We start from the raw sequence: 20,809 nt of genomic DNA, 5'->3' as shown, positions 1-20,809 counted from the left end.
CCGTGCCGCTGAGGGTGTACTTTCTGTGTGAACTTGTGTCCCCCCCGGTGCCCTACAAAACCCCCCTGGTCTGCCCTCCGAAGACGCGGGTACTTACCTGCTGGCAGACTGGAACCGGGGCACCCCCTTCTCTATTGAAGCCTATGTGTTTTTGGCACCACTTTGACCTCTGCACCTGACCGGCCCTGAGCTGCTGGTGTGGTAACTTTGGGGTTGCTCTGAACCCCCAACGGTGGGCTACCTTGGATCCAAACTTGAACCCCGTAGGTGGTTTACTTACCTGCAAAAACTAACAAACTCTTACTTCCCCCAGGAACTGTTGAAAATTGCACTGTGTCTAGTTTTAAAATCTCTATATGTCATTTATGTGAAAACTGTATATGCTATTTTGCTACTTCAAAGTTCCTAAAGTACCTACCTGCAATACCTTTCATTGGAAGTATTACATGTAAATCTTGAACCTGTGGTTCTTAAAATAAACTAAGAAAATATATTTTTCTATACAAAAACCTATTGGCCTGGAATTGTCTCGGAGTGTGTGTTCCTCATTTATTGCCTGTGTGTGTACAACAAATGCTTAACACTACTCCTTTGATAAGCCTACTGCTCGACCACACCACCACAAAATAGAGCATTAGAATTATCTCTTTTTGCCTCTATCTTACCTCTAAGGGGAACCCTTGGACTCTGTGCATACTATTCCTTACTTTGAAATAGTGCATACAGAGCCAACTTCCTACAGTGTGCACAGCGGCTTAACAGAGGTTAAAGAAGATAATACTAATGCTCTCTTTGTGGTAGTGTGGTCGAGCAGTTAGGCTTATCAGAGGGTAGTGCAAAGCATTTGTTGTACACACACAGTCAATAAATGAGGCACACGCTCAATGACTAACTCCAGGCAATGTATTTGTATTGGAAAAATATATTTTGTAACTTTATTTCTAGAACCAGAAGGATCTTGTTGCAGGTAAGTACATTTGCAAGTAAATATCAAGCATAAGTATCTAAGACACTGTTTAGATTTTGTAAGTAAAATGGTTTACAGGCAAGTAGTACTTCTCACTTTTAAAAGTTGAAAGGGGGGAAGTGTTAGTGTAGTTTTGAGGTAAGTACTCAACTTACACTTCCAGTGACTGGGGGTTAGGATATCCACAGGTCAGGGTTCAGGATGACCCCAAACTTACACAACCAACAACACGGGGCCAGTCGGGTGTAGAGGTCAAAGTTGAAGATAGATTTAGAATGGGATCCTATGGAGACTGGGGGCGTTCGGAAACAGATCTGCTAGCAGGTAAATACCCGCAACTTCAGGGGACAGCGGCACAGGGGTGGCCGGATTGCAGGGTGCAAACACAGCGTCCGGGTTCCCGAGGGTCACAAAGATGCTGCAGGCTGGGTACAGGGGGTCGGTTACGAGTAACCACAGGGTGGACAAAGAGGGCGGCCTGCTGAACGGTGCTGGACTGGTGGTCGGATTTTCCAAGGCCAAGGGGTTGCGGGTGCAGGGGTACCTTTAGGCATTGGGAATATTTGTTTGGTTCTCTCGCGGTCAGGGGGGTCCTCCGGACTTAGGCTGCAGGTATCGTCGTGTTGACTAGGAGGGGTCAACCCCCGGTGGACACAAGGTCGGAATCGCCTGGGGACCTGCTCTGGACCAATGGGGCACCTGGACACGGGCCGTCGGTGTCGGGTGCAGAATGGGCAGGACTTGCGGATCCGGGGCAGTTCTGGAGTCCTTTAGGATGGTTTCTTCTTGACAGGGCAGCTGTTCTCTGGAGTTCTTGGTGGGCAGGCAGTCCTCTGGGGAATTGGAGAGGTCGCTGGTCCCGCAGAATGGGTCGCCTTCTGGTAGTAGAGTCCTTGAAGCTGGAGACTGGCCGGTAGGGCTGGGGCTGGGTCAGTTGTCGTCTGGAGTCTTCACTGCTGGAGTTTCAGCTTAGCAGTCCTTCTTTCTTCTTGTTGTTGAGGTCGCCAGGAAACTGGTGAGCTAGGTTCAGGGGAGCCCTTAAAGACTAGATTTAGGGGCATTACAGGGGTCAGAGGGCAGTAGCCTTTGGGGAGTGGGCAGTCCTAACCTTTTTGGTCTCTGTACTCAGAACCAAGATGGAGGATTCTGCAGGAAGGGGGTCACTAGCTCTGGACACCTTAGGGGTGGTCCCAGCTGGAGAGTTCACTCCTCCCTGTTTTACCTAATATTTCAGCCAGACTTGCAGTCAAAAGTGTGGCTTTGTCCGGGGGGACGGGCATCTCCACTAGCTGGAGTGCCCTGGGGCACTGTAACAGGAGGCCTGAGCCTTTGAGCCTAACTACCAAGTGTTACAGTTCCTGCAGGTGAGAGGTGTGAAGCACCTCCACTCAGAGAAGGCTTTGTTTCTGGCCTCAGAGAGCACAAAGGCTCTCACCCCATGAGGTCGGAAACCTGTCTTTAGTGGCAGGCTGGCACAGACAGGACAGCCTTATACTAAAGGGTTGATTAAAATACAGGAGGAACCTCTACAATGCCCTCTGGGTGCATTGTACAATAAATCTGACACTGGCATCAGTGTGGGTTTATTGTGCTGAGAAGTTTGATACCAATATTCCCGGCGTTCAGTGATGCCATCATGGAGCTGTGGAGTTCATGATGACAAAAACTCCCAGCCCATGTACTTAATAAAGTCACACTGCACTTACAATGTCTAAGAATGGACTTAGACACTGTCAGGTCATATTGCTCATGCAGCTATGCCCTCACCTGTGGTATATTACACCCTGCCTTAGGGCCATGCCAAAAGGGGCACTTTCCTATAACATCTACTTGCAGATTCCTCACCGTCTGAATATCCCAGAGTCATTCTGATTTCGGAAACTCTTCGATAGATCTCTCAAGCCGGTAGAGGGACCTTTCTCAACTATGATACCCTACGTGGCGTCCCTGCGACATCCTGGGGCCATGAAGCACCCCTCACAAACCGCTGACATCTATTTCCATGCCTTTGAGGCAGATGCTTGAACTAACGTCAGGTAAAAAGGCACAGTAATTTGTAATATGTTGGGACCACATCAAGAGGATATGCAACAGGCAGGTGGGTAGGTTGGTGAGGAATTTGCATGTAGACAGAGTATCCACCAGAAACAGTATTACAAAACATAAGTAACTTTTTCTTCTGATTGATACTTGCGCCTGCGGATTCCTCACCTTCTGAACAGATTCCCCAAGCAGTCACCAAACCAGGGGTTGATGCATGGCTATTCATATAAAAAAATCCTGTAGGAAGGAGAGTGCAAAGTGGCCATCCCTTCTCACTTCAGAGTCCAAACAGTAATGCTTTGCAAAAGTTTGGAGAAAAGTCCACATTGCCACCTTAGTGTATATATATATATATATATATATATATATATATATATATATATATATATATATATATATATATGTCACTTACCCAGTGTACATCTGTTCGTGGCATGAGACGCTGCAGATTCACATGCTGTGCATTATCCTGCCATCTAGCGTTGGGCTCGGAGTGTTACAAGTTATTTTTCTTCGAAGACGTCTTTTCGAGTCACAAGACCGAGGGACTCCTCCCTTTCGGCTCCATTGCGCATGGGCGTCGACTCCATCTTAGATTGTTTTCCCCGCAGAGGGTGAGGTAGGAGTTGTGTATTTACAGGTTTTATTCAACTTAAACGGCTACAGGCTCCCGGGGAGGCGGGAGGGCGCATGTGAATCTGCAGCATCTCATGCCACGAACAGATGTACACTGGGTAAGTGACATTTTCCGTTTCGATGGCATGTGTAGCTGCAGATACACATGCTATGCATAGACTAGTAAGCAGTTATCTCCCCAAAAGCAGTGGCTTAGCCTGTAGGAGTTGAAGTTGTCTGAAATAATGTTCGTAATACAGCCTGTCCTACTGTGGCTTGTTGTGTTGTTAACACATCTACACAGTAATGTTTTGTTATGTATGAGGCGTAGACCATGAGGCTGCCTTACAGATTTCTGTCATAGGTATATTTCCTAGAAAGGCCATTGTGGCGCCTTTCTTCCTAGTGGAGTGTGCTTTTGGCGTAATAGGTAGATCTCTTATTGCTTTAATATAGCAGGTCTGAATACATTTCACTATCCATCTGGCAATGCCTTGTTTGGATATTGGATTTCCTGCATGAGGTTTTTGGAAGGCTACAAACAATTGTTTTGTTTTGCAAAACTGTTTTGTTCTATCAATGTAATACATTAGTGCTCTTTTAATGTCTAATGTATGTAAGGCTCTTTCGGCTACTGAGTCTGGTTGTGGAAAAAAGATTGGGAGTTCCACTGCTTGGTTTAGGTGGAACGTGATATAACTTTTGGTAAGAATTTGGGATTTGTACGGAGAACCACTTTATGTTTATGTATTTGTATAAAGGGTTCTTGTATAGTAAATGCTTGTATTTCACTTACTCTTCTAAGAGATGTGATAGCTATTAGGAAGGCTACTTTCCAGGTTAAGTATTGCATCTCACAAGAGTGCATGGGTTCAAATGGTGGACCCATGAGTCGTGTTAATACAATATTGAGGTTCCACGAGGGGACTGGTGGTGTTCTCGGGGGTATGATTCTTTTTAAACCCTCCATAAATGCTTTGATGACTGGGATTCTAAAAAGTGATGTTGAATGTGTAATCTGCAGATATTGCTGTGAGATGTATTTTAATAGAAGAGAATGCTAGTTTAGATTTTTGTAAGTGTAATAAGTAGCTTACAATGTTTTTTGCGGAAGCATGTAGTGGTTGAATTTGATTATTATGGCAGTAAAAAACAAATCTTTTCCATTTGTTTGCGTAACAATGTCTTGTAGTAGGTTTTCTAGCTTGTTTAATGACCTCCATACATTCTTGTGTAAGGTCTAAATGTCCAAATTCTAAGACTTCAGGAGCCAGATTGCTAGATTGAGCGATGCTGGATTCGGGTGTCTGATCTGTTGCTTGTGTTGAGTTAACAGATCTGGTCTGTTTGGTAGTTTGATATGAGGTACTACTGACAGGTCTAGTAGTGTTGTGTACCATGGTTGGTGAGCCCAGGTTGGTGCTATTAGTATTAGTTTGAGTCTGTTTTGACTCAATTTGTTTACCAGATAAGGAAGGAGTGGGAGAGCGGGAAAAGCATAAGCAAATATCCCTGACCAACTCATCCATAACGCATTGCCCTTGGACTGAGGGTGTGGATACCTGGACGCGAAGTCTTGGCATTTTGCGTTTTCTTTTGTTGCGAATAGGTCTATTTCTGGTGATCCCCAGCATAGAAAGTAAGTTTGTAGTATCTGGGGATGAATTTCCCATTCGTGTGTTTGTTGGTGAGCTCGACTGAGATTGTCGGCTGACTGGTTTTGAATTCCTGGGATGTACTCTGCTATTAGGCGAATGTGATTGTGAATCACCCAATGCCAAATCTTTTGTGCTAAGAGACACAGCTGTGATGAGTGCGTCCCTCCCTGTTTGTTTAGGTAATGCATTGTTGTCATGTTGTCTGTTTTGACAAGAATGTGTTTGTGGGCCATTAGTGGTTGAAATGCTTTCAATGCTAGAAACACTGCTAACAGTTCTAAATGATTTATATGCAGTTGTTTTTGCTGAACATCCCATTGTCCCTGTACTGTATACTGTGCTGATTGAGGTGTGCTCCCGACCCCATCATGGAAGCATCTGTTGTGATTATGTATTGAGGCACTGAGTCTTGGAATGGCCGCCCTTGGTTTAAATTTATAGGATTCCACCATTGAAGCGAGAGGTGTGTCTGGCGGTCTATCAACACTAGATCCTGAAGTTGACCCTGTGCTTGTGTCCATTGTGTTGCTAGGCACTGTTGTAAGGGCCGCATGTGTAGCCTTGCATTTGGGACAATGGCTATGCATGAAGACATCATGCCTAGAAGTTTCATTACAAACCTCACTTGGTAGTGGTGGTTTGGGTACATGTTTAATATTACATTTTGGAATGCTTGTACTCTTTGTGGACTTGGAGTGGCAATCGCTTTTTGTGTGTCGAGTGTTGCTCCCAAGTATTGTTATATTTGACATGGTTGTAGATGTGATTTTTGGTAGTTTAAAGAGAACCCTAGTTTGTGTAGGGTTTCTATGACGTATTGTGTGTGAGCGGTCGGGGTTTGTGACATTGAAGTCACTGTTTGGTTTGTGGGGTTTTTGGGCCCTGGAATTTCCCTCTTGTCTTTGGGAACTGTCCACCCCTATATGTTCCTCTAAAACCTCCTCTCTGATACTAGCCCCGATATGTGGGTCTGGCCTGTGATGTGGAAGGATCTGTGGTTTGGGAACGAACCCCCCCCCCTAAAGTGCGGCTTTCTAAAAGTATCTCTGCTCTGTGGGGAGTAGAGCACGCCCACGGCTTTGGCCGTGTCCGTGTCTTTTTTAAGTTTTTCTATTGCCGTATCCACCTCCGGCCCAAATAATTGTTCTTGGTTGAACAGTATATTTAGCACAGCCTGCTGGATTTCAGGCTTAAAACCGGAGCTCCGTAACCATGCGTGCCTACGAATGATTACAGCAGTGTTCACTGTCCTTGCCGCCGTGTCTGCTGAGTCCATAGCCGACCTTATTTGGTTGTTCGAAATAGTTTGTCCTTCCTCAACAACCTGTTGGGCACAATTTTGGTACTCCTTGGGAAGGTGCTGAACGAGATGTTGCATTTCATCCCAATGTGCCCTGTCGTATCGAGCCAGTAGAGACTGGGAATTGGCAATCCGCCATTGATTGGCTGCCTGTGCTGCCACCCTCTTGCCTGCTGCATCGAATTTCCGACTTTCCTGGTCGGCCGGTGGTGCGTCCCCTGAGGATTAGGAGTGCGCCCTCTTCCGGGCTGCTCCCACTACCACCGAATCAGGAGTTAATTGTTGTGTGATAAACACAGGGTCCGTTGGGGGAGGTTTATATTTCTTCTCCACCCTAGGCGTGATGGCTCTGCCTTTTACCGGGTCCTGGAACACTTGTTTGGCGTGTTTTAACATGCCTGGTAGCATTGGCAAACTTTGGTATGAGCTGTGAGTGGATGCCAATGTGTTAAACAAAAAGTCGTCGTCTATGGGTTCTGCATGCATTGCTACATTATGAAATGTAGCTGCCCTTGAAACCACCTGCATATATGCAGTGCTGTCCTCAGGTGGTGACGGCCTTGCCGGGTAGCAATCGGGACTTTTGTCTGAGACCGGTGCATCATACAAGTCCCATGCATCCGGGTCATCTTGCGTCATCCCCATGTGTGTCGGCGATTGCATCATTGGGGGTGTTGCTACCGGGGACAGGTGTGGCGAATGCAATGGACATTGCTGTGGCGAGAATGTTGGTGGTGTTTTGTCTTTAGCCACTTTTGCTTTTGGCTGCATTTCCGTCTCCTGGAAAGCTAGCTTTCGCTTGATTTTTATTGGGGGAAGAGTTTGGATTTTCCCCGTGTACTTTTGTATGTGCAGCCTCCTCTGGGTATGGTCTGGCTCTCCCATGCCCAGTTCTTGTTCAAATCTGTGCCCTTGCAACTGACTTGAAAGGCCTTGCTCTTCTGTATAGGAGCCTGGTTTCGGCTCCGAGGCTGCATGTTTCGGCACCAAAGCTTTTTGTACAGTCTTTTTCGGCTCAGAGGAAACCTTCTTGATTTTTGGGGTGCTGAATGCCCGACAGGCCTCGCAAGTATCCTCCCTGTGGTCCGGAGACAAACACAGATTACAGACCAAGTGTTGGTCTGTATAAGTATACTTTGCGTGGCAGTTGGGGCAGAAGCGGAAGGGGGTCCGGTCCATGAGGTTTGAAGATGGACGCGGTTGGGCCGACCAGGCCCCGCTGGAGAGTGGAAGCCCCGAAGGGCCGCCGGAGCGCTTCTTTCTTCAGTGTCGATGTGCTAACACTAAACCGGTACCGAGTGCGAACAATACCGTCGAATTTTCTGATAACTAACTAACTTTTCCGAATCGAAATACGGAGCGAAGAGGAACACGTCCGAACCCGATGGCGGAAAGAAAACAATCTAAGATGGAGTCGACGCCTATGCGCAATGGAGCCGAAAGGGAGGAGTCCCTCGGTCTCGTGACTCGAAAAGACTTCTTCGAAGAAAAAACAACTTGTAACACTCCGAGCCCAACACTAGATGGCAGAATAATGCACAGCATGTGTATCTGCAGCTACACAGGCCATCAAACATATATATATATATACATATATATATATATATATTTTTTTTTTGGGAGGTGGCTTCTTGTGTGCTAAAACATAGCACATGTATAGTATATACCCAGGATTATCTACCTGGACAATGTCATTTTATGTACTATATTGGTTTTCATCTTTCCCACGTATCCAATGAAGAGCTGGTAAGGCAGTCTGAATTCTCATGTCCTATCCACATAAAAGCTGACTGCTCTCTTGGAATCAAGGCAGTGGAGTCTTTCTTCATAGGATGTGGCAGAGGGAAGAGGTTGGCAGGGTGATGGATTGGTGTCAGTGGAATGGGGTAACCACTTTCAGCAGGAATGCAACCCTGGTTCTTAGCATCAACTTGCCGGGAAAGAAAGAGGTGAATAGAAGATTTACATCCAATGCTTCTAACTCGCTTATATGCCCAGCTGATATGATACGACTTAAAAAGACCGTTTTGAAAGTAAGGAGCTACAAAGGGCAACAGTGTAATGGTTCAGAAGGAGAATATATTAAAAATGTAAGAACAACATTGAAGTCCCATTGAGGCATTATTAAAGCAGGTGAGCAACATGTTCATAGGCCACTTCAAGAACCTTATAACTAAGGTTGACTTAGAAAGAGACACCTGGTCAGGTAGGCAGGAGGAGGCCAACAAGGCTTATAATTAACCCTTAACAGTGGACATTGTGCACTCCTGCTGGGCAAGCGAGAGGACGAAATGTATGATTTCAAACAGTCGGAACTGAAGAGGGTCTACTGAGTTGTCACATATCACTTAACAAACTTTCCCAATCTGCCTGAGAACATTATCTTGGTGGAGTATTTCTGAGAGCAGAAGGATAATATTCACCTCTTCAGGAGGTTTAGGAAACTGATCTCAGGCTACCTAGCTCAATCTCCAAGGATGGAGGTTGGGGAGCAGAACCAGCCCGCAACTTCAAAAGGAGGTCTACCCCGTGATGAAGGCAGAGCAGTGGGCAAGGTGAGAGGTGAGTGCAGTCTGCATAACACTTCCTTGGTTCTACATCATGCCATGCAACTCTGTGCTGTAACAATAAGATAAACATGGAATGTCTAACCTATGTTAAAACGATTGATTAATCAATACCTTTCTGAACTTTTCCATCTGCTTGTAGGTGTCTGGGTCCAGTTCCTGTGACACATCCTTCATCCAGAGCAGAGCACCCCTATATTCTGTGCGTGCTTGTTCCATTCGATTGATAGTCACAAGTGTGTCTGACACAGCCCTGCGGCTAAAAGTAGAGACTTCCTGCTCAAGGCGATGCAATGGGGCACGTAAAGCAAGCCTGGTGGTGAAATGAAAAGAGACGTTAGTGACGGTGGTATTTATTAGTTCAACACAATCCTTTGTATGCAGATTTGAGAGTACAACATCATATTAATGGTCAGAAAAGCAAAGCAAAGACAGGAAAGCAAAAAATGATTTAACAACACTGCATTAAATAAAACAAACTGGTGTTTGGGAGGTTACACATACATATTTCCAATGATTTAACTGAACAGGCAAGAATTCTGCACAGATGTGATATACACCGAAGCTCTAAAATTACGTCTGTCAATTGGAAATAAATGCTCCTGTAACTGATGGCACAAGCTACAACTCCACAGTTTATGAAGGACTCAAAATTATATCTTAAATGGGATTAAAGGCTGACCTAAGAATGTCAATGTGTTGAACACAGTGTTTGAACCAACTACTTTTACTTCAAATATTGCCCTGGCGTAAGATGTATTAGGTGTACATGTGCCTTGAGAGTTCCACAATGGAGAATGATCAGTCATCATCAAAATCATGTCTCGCACCATATGCTACTTTATTGTGAAAGTCTCAGTTTTAGCCTGGAGGCTTGTCTTTATGAAGATACTTTAGCTCTTGACTCACTTCTGCAGAGAACTAGATGACCTTTATCTCAACATTATGTTCTGGAACTAGGTAGTAGCTGTTAGCAACAGCCACATTTTCTATTCAGAAGAACATAGGATCTACAACTACATGTCACACTATTCTTGAAGACAAAAACACAAAGAAGATGAACCACTGATTTATTGGGACATTGCAAAGCATTTACTAAAGAGGTCATCAGGCCCTGATGTTATGATGATGGAGGTCAAAAGACAACAAACGTATGAAGCTCTGAAACACAATGCATTTTTAGGAGGGTCTTGGATAAATCATCTTCCCAGCAGTAACAGCAAGATGGTCCTATTTTCTGAGGCCTCTCAAAAAACTAACGTATTCACTCGATTGCAAAACTAACCTGTCTGGCTTCTGCAGACAAAAGAGGACTATCGACATAGTTTAAAAACAACTACAACAATATAAGATACAATCTGTGGATTATTTGAAGACTACTCGGATGTGCACATTAGTATGGTTAAGTAATCATACTACTTAAAACCCAGTGCTGGCCTTTAAATTTGATTGACTTTGTGTCAAGGTAGAGAAAAGGAAATATTAATTACTTGCAACAATATGTTTTCAGTGTGTAGTGGTGTACATTTACATGCTATGCACAGTCCTGCTGGCACATGATGGGTGTGGATGCTGCAAGTTGTTTTTTTATTTGAAAAAGAGGTTTTGATTTCAAGGTGACTCCTGATACCTCTCCTGCAACCAATGATGCACTTGGCCTAAACTCCACCTTCGATTCCCCTGCAAGTAAGAGTATGCGTAGAGATGCCAAGATATAAAGTTTAAATGTTCTAGTAGAAAAATGTGTCCTTAATAAGACAGTGATTTCCAAATGTCATACTGTGAGCTTGCGTCCAGGGAGATCAGAACGTGCATGTGAACATACAGCACTCCAAGCTGCAAACAAGTTGTTACAGGTTAGAAATGTTTTTCATTTGCAATACGTGCTTCTGTAAACCACATGTGCATAGACTATGAAGCAGTGCCCATCTCCTTAAGCGGTGGCTTGCGAGCAGCAACAGGAGAAGCCTGAAACAAAGTTTTAAGTAAAGTTTGACCGACTTGTGCTTCTGCTCAGGCTTAGTGAATGTGAGGAGAGCAGCTTTACAGATGTCTGCAAGCAGACTGCTGCCTACACAGTGGCTCGTTTTTGAGAGCTGAATTTGCTCCCAAGGATGATCTTGTTCACTTATTTGACACAAGAGACTGAAACGTCAACCACATATCCACTTTTACCATTGCTCGACCACATATCACATTTAATGGATAATTGCTATTGAAGTATTTCTCGATGGACTAAAATTAGTTGAGTGGATCACCCGCTTGTCATTAATCACTACCCACTGAACGGTGATCTAAATATTCTGTGACTACTGTGCAGGAGGTGGGCAACTTTTATTCATGATCCTGCCATATGTTGAAAATCGACTGATAGTTCTGCATTAAAAAATACTGTAGGTGCTTCATAACGTTATCCAAGTACGCTTCATTAAATGACATATTTATGTTGATGATTAATTCAGCACAAATATGTTTTGTTGCTTTTAGTGGATGGATTCCTGTAATATCACCACCTTTACTAAACTAAAATTCAACACATATTACTCTGGCATGGGCCCTTTGTGTTGTGGCTTTGGTTGGTACCCAGTCTTCTGGGAAATTATTGGGTTCTCCAATTACATACAGCGCTGAATTTACACTGACATAGTGTAGTCTTCGTTTGGCTTTGGCACCACATACACAGCATAAGGATAATGTTCGCATACAGTGACACAAATGGTAGCAATGGTGTTGGAACAATTCTTTTAAAGGCTTTCTATAAAGACTTTAACAACAAGGATTTTGAAGATGGACTGGTGTTCCATATTTTGTTAGTAAGCGGCTGTGATTGTGAGATGTAGGTGTAAGGTATGGAGAAGCAGGCTTGTTCTGCCTTTTATAAGTGCAGTAAGTAATAAGCAATTTCTTTCAATGTGGCCTGCAAGGTTGTTTGTGTAGATTGGTAGAATAACTGACACATTACTTTTGTTTATCTGCATAACATGTATATGAAGTGGGCTTCCGGGCTTCTTTTAGAGTTTGCATGTACTTCTGTGTGATTTGTAGAAAAGCAAATTATAAGATTTCAAAATTTAAATTTCAAAATGTAGTGCCCTGGCGGTTGGAGATATGGGTGCAGGGTTAGTTTGTTTTGGTTGTTATGATATATCCGTAGTACTGTGTTCCCACAGCAGTCAAGAACAGGTGGAAGGTATCAGGATTAGTCTAAATAGAGCATGCTGCACCTTTCTCATTACACAGGGAATCAGCAGTAGTTGCGGAAAAGCGGAAGCAATTAGTCCTCACCAACTGATCTATAGTGCACTCCCCACGGATTGTGGGTACCTTTAGACAAAGCTTTGGCATTTTGCATTCTTGTGAGTGATGAACACTGGGGTCCCCCAATGGTGAAGGTGTTATAGAGGCACCTAGGCATTAATTTCCCCATGTGTATGTCTATTTGTGTATGCGTCTGAGAAGACCTGTGAAGCTTGTGTCCACTCACAGTAGGTATTCCACTAGTGGGAGGACCTGATTACAAATGGCCTAGTACTAAACTGTCAGTGCCAGCCTGAACAACTGAGGCCAGTGCGAACTCGCATGTAATTGTAAGTAATTCATGGTTGTTGTGTTGCCAGTCTTGTTGCAACTGGAGCCAAGAAATGCTCCCAGCAAGACACTGATGTGTAGATGTCCTGACTGCAGAAACCACTGGTCCTTTATTGTTAGCTGGCCAACGTGCACTTCTCACCACATAAGGGAGGCGTCTGTACTGAAGATCTCTTGCAGGTGGGGTTTGCCGGGGGAGGAATAGAGGAACAACCTGCCTAGTAACAAATTCTTGCTGCGCCACCACTGCAGTTTGTGATCAACACTGGGCTCCATCAGACAAGATCTTCACATTGACCAATCGCTTGTGGCCATGGTCTTGCAAGGCCATGTTGCAGAGTGTGCATGTGCAGCCATGTTTGGGACAAGTGAAATGCAAGATGCTATAGTTCCCAATCGCTTCATAATCATTCTCACTGTTAGAGGATGCGACACTTGGTAAATGAGAAGTGGACTCTGAAATGCCATAATTCTCTCACTGCTTGGTAAGGCTTTGGCTAGCACTATATTAAGTAAGGTCCCCCGAGAACGGATGTATTAATTAGAAGTAAAGATGAGATTTTTTGGCTCTTTGTGCTTCTTCTTCATTGATCAAAAAGGTGTTCATAGTTTAAGGGCGGGCCGATGAGTTGTTGGACTTCTGGGCAAAAGCCGGACACTTTTAGTCAAGCATGTCAGTGGAGAAAGTAGTGTTTGTCTTTCATGTGGCCTTATCAGTAGAATCAAGGGTAAACACAATGTCAGAGTTTGAACCTAACTTATCTTCCTGCACAATTTGCCTCTATTTTTATATGCATCTGGAAGGTGCATGAAGAGCTCCTCCAGTTCCTCCAATTGGTATCTGTCTTGTATAGAAAGCAGGCTGACAGAGTTGCTGATGCACCATTACTTGCCAACTCCCACTGCCATCCGCTTGCCAAGGTAATGCATTTTCTTGCCCTCCTTATTGGGCAGAAGGGTATGGTGCAGGCAACGTGCTGTGTGGGTTACCTAGACTTTTTGTCTGGATTGGGGAAAACCCAAAATTCCACCCAAAATAGCTCTTCAAAGGTAAGATGCCACTGTTTGGCACGGGCTGACTAGTTGGTGGAGGCCTTGCAAGGATGTAGCAAGAGACTGAATCTAAGTAGTCTCCTCTGCTGCAGAATAAACTGTTTGTCGCTGTTTCCTTCAAGAAAGGGGTCTTGTGTGGCTGAACCAAAACTGGCTTTGAATTCAGCTTCAGACTCAACCTCTGTTCAGAGGAGGGCTGTGCAGTTTCTTAGTAAAGAGGAAGTGTGTCTTGTATTTGCAGTTTAACTTCAGAAGTCAGTCGTCTCCAGCGCCAATGTTCCCTTTCAGAGCAGAGGCACCTCTGGACCAGTAGGCGATGTGTACTGTTGAGGCATTCTTGGGGGGGTGTTTGAGGCTGAAAACACGGCTCTCTCTGTGTTGCTACGTGCCACGGGGCCAAGGCTCCGTTCAAGGTCAAACCCCAGAAAAAGATCCTCAGAGTATGGAATTTGAGAAACCCTTGGTGTGTTCTTTGTCCTGGGTGTGAGTTTTGGTAAGTGCCTGGGAGAAGGATGATCTCTGAAGCCAGAGTCTTTTGAGGGCACGTATTCTTTACTCTGCTTCCCATTAACCCCGGGCTACCAGAGGGCCCACCACTTTCTCCATTGGAATGAATTAATTCAAGTTCCTTAACACTCTGTTTGGACAGTGGCTCAGCAGAGCCTTGATGCTGCATCCAGATAATGCACCCACTGTCTATTCCTTAAGCAAAGGATTTTTTTGTGCCCAAAAGATTTACACGCTGAGCAGGTAGACTTGTCAAGGCCTCCCTGGAAACACAGGTAACCGACTCATGGCAATCCGAGCACAGAAACTTACTACTGGAATAAGAGCAAAATTTAAAGGGTGTATTCCACCACATGAATCTTTCTCATTGGAACTGGTACTCGTTTTCCCAGTCCAATTCATCTTCAAATCAATCAACAGTTGCAGGAGGTTCTCATGTGGTGTAGCTTAGTGTTCAGTCATCAAATTACTCATCTTCAGTAGCATGACAAAACCAGAGAATTCAAAGACACGACCAAACCCAATGGCAAAAGAAAACAACCTAAGCTGAAGTCTATATCCAGATACATTGTGGGTTTGTAGAATGTGACCTTGAAATAGAACATTTTCTTAGATGAAAAACAACTTTCAGCATCCGCATCCAGGACGAGAAACCAAGACTGTGCACAACATGCTACAGAAGCACATGCATCAAACAGATGGTTACTAATACAGAGGTTATAGGACTATTTTGGTTGACCAATGGACTTCAGCTTGTACCCACCTCCTAAAGCAGGCATCCCGCATTAGTAGTTGCGATGACTGGGGACTTGGGTCACATATTTAGCCATTCTTTGAGTTTTGCTACAGCGAATATAGCTGGGCTGCACGCTTATGGCAGGTGGAGGGAAGAAAAATGACATTTCCGAACTTTACTTTTAAGGATCTACACCATGTGGTAGTCTTGTAAGATTTGTGTAGCAGACAGTCTCTGTGCTGAATGATCTGAGGTTCCTTATTTGAAAAAAGTGGTTAGATGTTTTTTGCATGAATACCTGCACTTGTTTGAAACACTTTTGCGTATGATAAAAGACCGATATTTAATGGGAGTGAGAGTTCTGCTTTAAAGTGTGGTTTGATATGGTAAATTAAACATGTGACATTAGAAAGAAACAGAAAGCCGTGCACCAAGATGGCGAATTAGTGAGCTCCGTTGGCCTGACTACGTAAAGCAGATTTCTTTTTTGCCACACTGGGTAGCCAGTTATTATAACTTATTTACCCATGTTAGCTGTGGCACACCCAGGTTTCGATTGCAGGGTCAAAACACAGTTGATCGACGGGCCTCCTGACGGATTGCACTGACGAGGCCCGCATGGCCTCATGGGGCCTGCATGTGTGCTGAGCTGGTGACCTTGTTTGGTGATTATCAGGACCGAGCCATCGCTATCACGTGGCTGAACTGTGGGCCCGTGACCGCTGTTACATGAGACGGGCCCCCTCCTTTGCACCCAGCCTAGATTGCTGCAACCAGAGGTGTTGCCTCGCAGGAAGGGGAGGCCTCGACCATTGACCGATGACGCAGGGCCTACTGGAACTGTGCCTGATGCACTGGTACGCCAGTAAGTAATTGGCTGGATCTCCTGCTGAGCGCCTGGAGGCCGAAACCGATTGCAGCCTATTGGCATTACCAGTTGGCAGCCGGGGAGTGGGCCCTTACTTTTCAAAGCTCTGGGGCGTGGTGATACGGCCACCGTTAGCCACAGCTGAATTCATAGCTTTGCTCACTGCTACATGGTCCTGAGTTGCAGTCTGGGATGTGATCCCCATGGCGTGTGGTCCATGCCTCTCATAGCGGAGAAGAACAAGTTACTAACCTTCAGTAACAAATTATCTGGTAGAGCCTCTATCTAGCTGCAGATTCCTTAACTTAGAATTCCCTGGCGTCAGCTTCGAATCTGGAATTTTTCTGCTGAGCAGTACCCTGCGCGTACCGTCGGGTGGAGTCGTTCGGATCTGCGTATGTCGTCCGGCTCTGCATGCGTCGTCAGCATCATTGGAGCCATCTATGACGTCACGGTAGTCTATATAGACGCCGCCTCGGCATGCGTACGGCAGTTCTTTTCCCACAACTTTCCGTGCCACAAGCGCAGAGTCATGGAAGAACTAACAGTTATGGATTTTATCTTTTTCACTTGACTGAAGTAAAAATTGTTACATGCCTTTAAGAAAGGCAAAAATGCCAAAAATCATATATACATAATTATATATATGTATAAAAATATCTGCAGAGCGGGGAGGCTTGGGTGGGTGTAAGAAATCTGCAGCTAGACAGTCTCTACCAGATAATTTGTTACCGAAGGTAAGTAACTTTTCATCTGATAGAGACTTCTAGCTGCAGGTTCCTTACCTTAGAATAGATACCCAAGCTATAACCCATGGTGGTGGGTCTGAAGGATATATTTTTATACTAGAAAGTCCTGCAGGAGTGAGCGGGCAAAATGCCCCTCTCTTCTCACCTGGTTATCCAGGCAATAGTTTCTTGCAAGGAAGCCCACGTTGCCGCTTGACAGATGTCCACCAAGGGTACACCACGCGCTAACGCAATGGTAGCAGCTTTCCCTCTGGTAGAGTGAGCTCTTAAGCCCTCTGGAGGCTGCTTCTTGGCTAAAGCGTAGCAGATCTTTATACAGAGAATGAACCAGCACGAAAAGGACCAATTATGTACTGCCCGACCATTCTTTGCACCAACGTAGCCCACAAAGAGTTGGTCGTCCACCCGGAACTCTTTTGTGAGGTCAAGATAGAACGATAAGGCTCTTTTTGGGTCCAGCCAATGGAGATGCTCCTCTTCCTTAGAGGGATGCGGTGGTGCAAAGAAGGTGGGCAGGGGGATATTTTGACCCAGATGGAAAGGGGTCACTACCTTGGGGAGGAAAGAGGCACAAGTTCTTAACACTACCTGGTCAGAATATATCGTGAGATACGGCGGTATTGAAGATAAAGCCTGCAGCTCACTCACTCTCCTTGCAGATGTAATTGCCACGAAAAAGGCTGTTTTAATAGTGAGCAGCTGGAGAGGACAGTTTTGCAAAGGCTCGAAGGAGCACACATTAGGCAGGTAAGAACAAGCTTAAGATCCCACTGGGGCATGACGAAAGTCACAGGTGGGAACAAATGCACAAGCCCTTTCAAAAATCTTTGTACTATAGGAGACTTAAACAAAGATGGTTGATCAGGCAAGCGTAAGAAAGCCGATAAGGGAGCAAGATAGCCCTTAAGGGTCCCTAAGGAGGAACCCTGTTGGGCAAGAGATAGAATACACAAAAGGATACTAAAAAGAGAAGAAGAAAGAGGATCAACAGACCTCTCTGTACAATATGAAACAAAACGTTTCCATCGGCAGGCGTAAATCAACTTAGTAGAGGCACGCCTGACCGCCAGAATTACATCACAGACTTTGGAAGGGAGGTTATAAACCATCAACTGTCGCAGCTCAACCTCCACGCATGAAGCAGCAAAGTTGACAGGTTCGGGTGGAGAACCTTCCCCTGCTTCTGCGACAGAAGATCCTCACAAAGAGGCAGCCTGATTGGAGGACTTATGCTCATTTTGAGAAGCTCTGGATACCAGACTCTCCGTGCCCAATCCGGAGCCACTAGGATTACTTGGGCCCGGTCATTCTTGATTTTCTTGAGAACTTTGGGCAGAAGTGGTATGGGCGGAAAGGTGTACGGGAGGCCTGAGCTCCACTCGCGATGAAAAATGTTGCCTAGCGATAGCCCCCTTGGAAACTCCAACGCGCAAAACTGCTGACATTGTGTATTCTCTACGGAGGCAAACAGGTCTAACTAAGGCTCTCCCCACTGCCCGAAGCTCCAGCAAGTTGATATGGAGCCCAGATTCTGCCGGAGACCAGTGACCTCTGATCTCCACCTCTCCCAGATGGCCGCCCCAACCCAGAAGTGACGCATCTGTCACTACTGTGAGATCTGGTTTGGGAAGGGAGAGGAGTCTGCCTTTGACCAAATCGCAGTTCACTATCCACCACTGCATATCCTCTTCAGTCCCCTCTGAGATCTGAACCACGTCGGTAAGATTTCCCTGATGCTGTGCCCATTGGAACTTCAGGTCCCACTGCAGAGCCCTCATATGCTATCTGGCATGCTTGACCAACAGGATGCAGGAAGCCATGATTTCCAGCAGCCTCAGAGTCTGTCCCACCGAAATCCAGGATAGAGGCCGAAACATCGGTATCATAACCTGAATATCCTGAACTCGCTGCTCGGGAGGATAGGCCTGATACTGCACTGTGTCCGGAACAGCTCCGATAAAAGTGAGCTTCTGAGAGGGAGTCAGGTGTGAATTCGGCACATTGATAGTGAACCCCAGCGAGTGCAGGAGGTCCGCAGTCGTCTGGAGATGGGTGACGAGAGCCTGGGGCGTGGAAGCCTTCAACAGTCAATCATCGAGGTAGGGGAAGACTGAAATCCCTGACCTGCGCAAATGAGCTGCTACCACCGCCATCACCTTTGTGAACACCCGAGGGGCACTGGTGAGACCGAAAGGGAGCACGGAAACCTGAAGGTGGTCATGGCCCACCTTGAAAAGCAGGTAACGCCTGTGGGCTGGCAGGATGGAAATATGAAAATACGCGTCCTTCAAGTCCAACGCTACCATTCAGTCTCCTTGAGCTAGGGCAGACAAGACCTGAGCAAGAGTGAGCATCTTGAATTTCTCCTTCTTGAGGAAGAGATTGACGTCCCTTAAATCCAGGATAGGGCGAAGGCCCTTGTTCTTTTTGGGAATCAGAAAGTAGCTGGAATAACAACCACTGCCTACTTCTGAAATCGGGACCCTTTCTATGCCTCCCTTGGCCAAGAGAGCCATAACTTCCTCACAGAGCAAAACCAGATGGTCCTCCATCAGCCGTTCCTTTGTCGGAGGGATCGAGGGAGGGAAAGACTGGAAGGGGAGGGAGTAGCCCTTCCGTATGATCTGCAGAACCCATTTGTCCATTGTGATGGAAAGCCAGTGAGGGAGATGAAATTGAATCCTCCCTCCAACTGGACGGACGTGGTCCTGCAGAACCATACTAGGAGGGCTTGGGCGCAGTGGAGGGGGGCTGTGTGGTGGCCGACCTCTGGCCAGACCCTCTGGGTCAAATGATACCACGACCACGTCCTCTTCCGGGATGTTGTGAAGCCTGAGGACGGTGGCTAACTGTGACTGGAGTGGTACGAGGCCCATTCTGAAGCCTCGAGAGGGGCGAAAGACAGACTGCTGTCGTACCGGCGCTGAAAGGCCCAAGGATCTGGCCATAGCTCAAGAATCCTTGAACCTCTCAAGCGCAGAGTCGGCCTTCTCACCAAAAAGGCAAGAACCATCAAAAGGCAGGTCCATTAAACTTGACTGGACATCCCCCGAAAGCCAGTTGAACGTAGCCAGGTGTGGCGACGTAGGGCCACGGACGATGAAATCGCTCTGCCCAGCGAGTCGGTCATATCCAATCCACACCTGATCATAAACTTGGCTGCATCTCTCCCATCCTTGACAGCCTGTGTGAGAGTGTCCCTTACGCCCTCCGGGACCTGGGGCAGCACCTGTGCCACCGTATCCCATAAAGTATAGGAAAAACGGCCCAAAAGGCAAGAGGTGTTTACGGACCTCAATGCCAGGCTGGTGGAAGAAAACATTTTCTTTACAAGCTAGTCCAGCCTCTTGGATTCCTTATCTGGGGGAGCGTAAGGGAAGGCATCACGGGAGTTAGAGGCTAGGACTACCAAGCTCTCCGGGGTTGGGTGTTGTGTCAGGAAACTAAGGTCGCTCGGAACGGGTCTATGGCGGGCAACCGACTGTCCTATTCACAGGAGCCCCTGTGCTGGGTTTGAAACATGTACCCAGAAGGACGTCTGTTAGGGCTTCATTGAAGGGCAACATCGGCTCTGATGTTGTCACCCCCGGTTGAAGCACCATAGGCAAGGCTATGTCCAAGACCTCAGCTGCCCTACGCACCACCATAGCATAAGAAGCTCCCTCCTCCGTAGCCACATTAGGAGGAGAGAGCATGCCAGTATCCTGGTATCCTAGACTTCATTTATCTGCATCTTCAGCGTGAAGACACTCCAAGGTCAGCTTCTGTCAGGTCGGCCACTTCTAGGGCTGGTCAGGCACATGGTGACTCCAATCTCAGTGATAACGGTTGACTGCATTGTTTTATGTGCCTCTATTACATCATGACACTACTCATATGCTCTTGCATGCTAATATTGGCTTATTTCATTATGTGGTGCTGTTCTAATGTTTAATACATGTTCACAAATTAGGTGTTGCTGGCCTTTTGCTGCAGCACTGCTATGGCGAACCTATTATTTGCCTAAGTAAACTGTATGATCTAATACAATTGTGGGTTTCACACAGAGAAAGTCGGTGCTCCATGGTATCCCCTATCCGTGGATCACACAACTGCATCAATGCACTTAAGTTGCCAAAGGTCTGTTTGCTGGTATTTGGGCATTCGCCAACATTTTGG

At 46.0% G+C, this 20,809-nt stretch overlaps 1 protein-coding gene across 2 annotated transcripts in view; it reads right to left on the bottom strand.

Moving 5' to 3' along the window:
* Positions 1 to 20,809, bottom strand: part of ICA1L (islet cell autoantigen 1 like) — a 370,063-nt gene that overhangs the window by 267,923 nt on the left and 81,331 nt on the right. For both annotated transcript variants that reach the window (XM_069226037.1, XM_069226039.1), the window contains exon 5: positions 9,265 to 9,463. In XM_069226037.1, coding sequence (XP_069082138.1) covers positions 9,265 to 9,463 — 199 coding nt within the window. The remainder of the gene's footprint in view (positions 1 to 9,264; positions 9,464 to 20,809) is intronic.

Source organism: Pleurodeles waltl, chromosome 3_1 (assembly GCF_031143425.1).
Source record: "Pleurodeles waltl isolate 20211129_DDA chromosome 3_1, aPleWal1.hap1.20221129, whole genome shotgun sequence".
In the NCBI taxonomy this organism is placed as follows: Eukaryota; Metazoa; Chordata; class Amphibia; order Caudata; family Salamandridae; genus Pleurodeles; species Pleurodeles waltl.
This window is presented reverse-complemented; position numbering and strand designations above follow the sequence as displayed.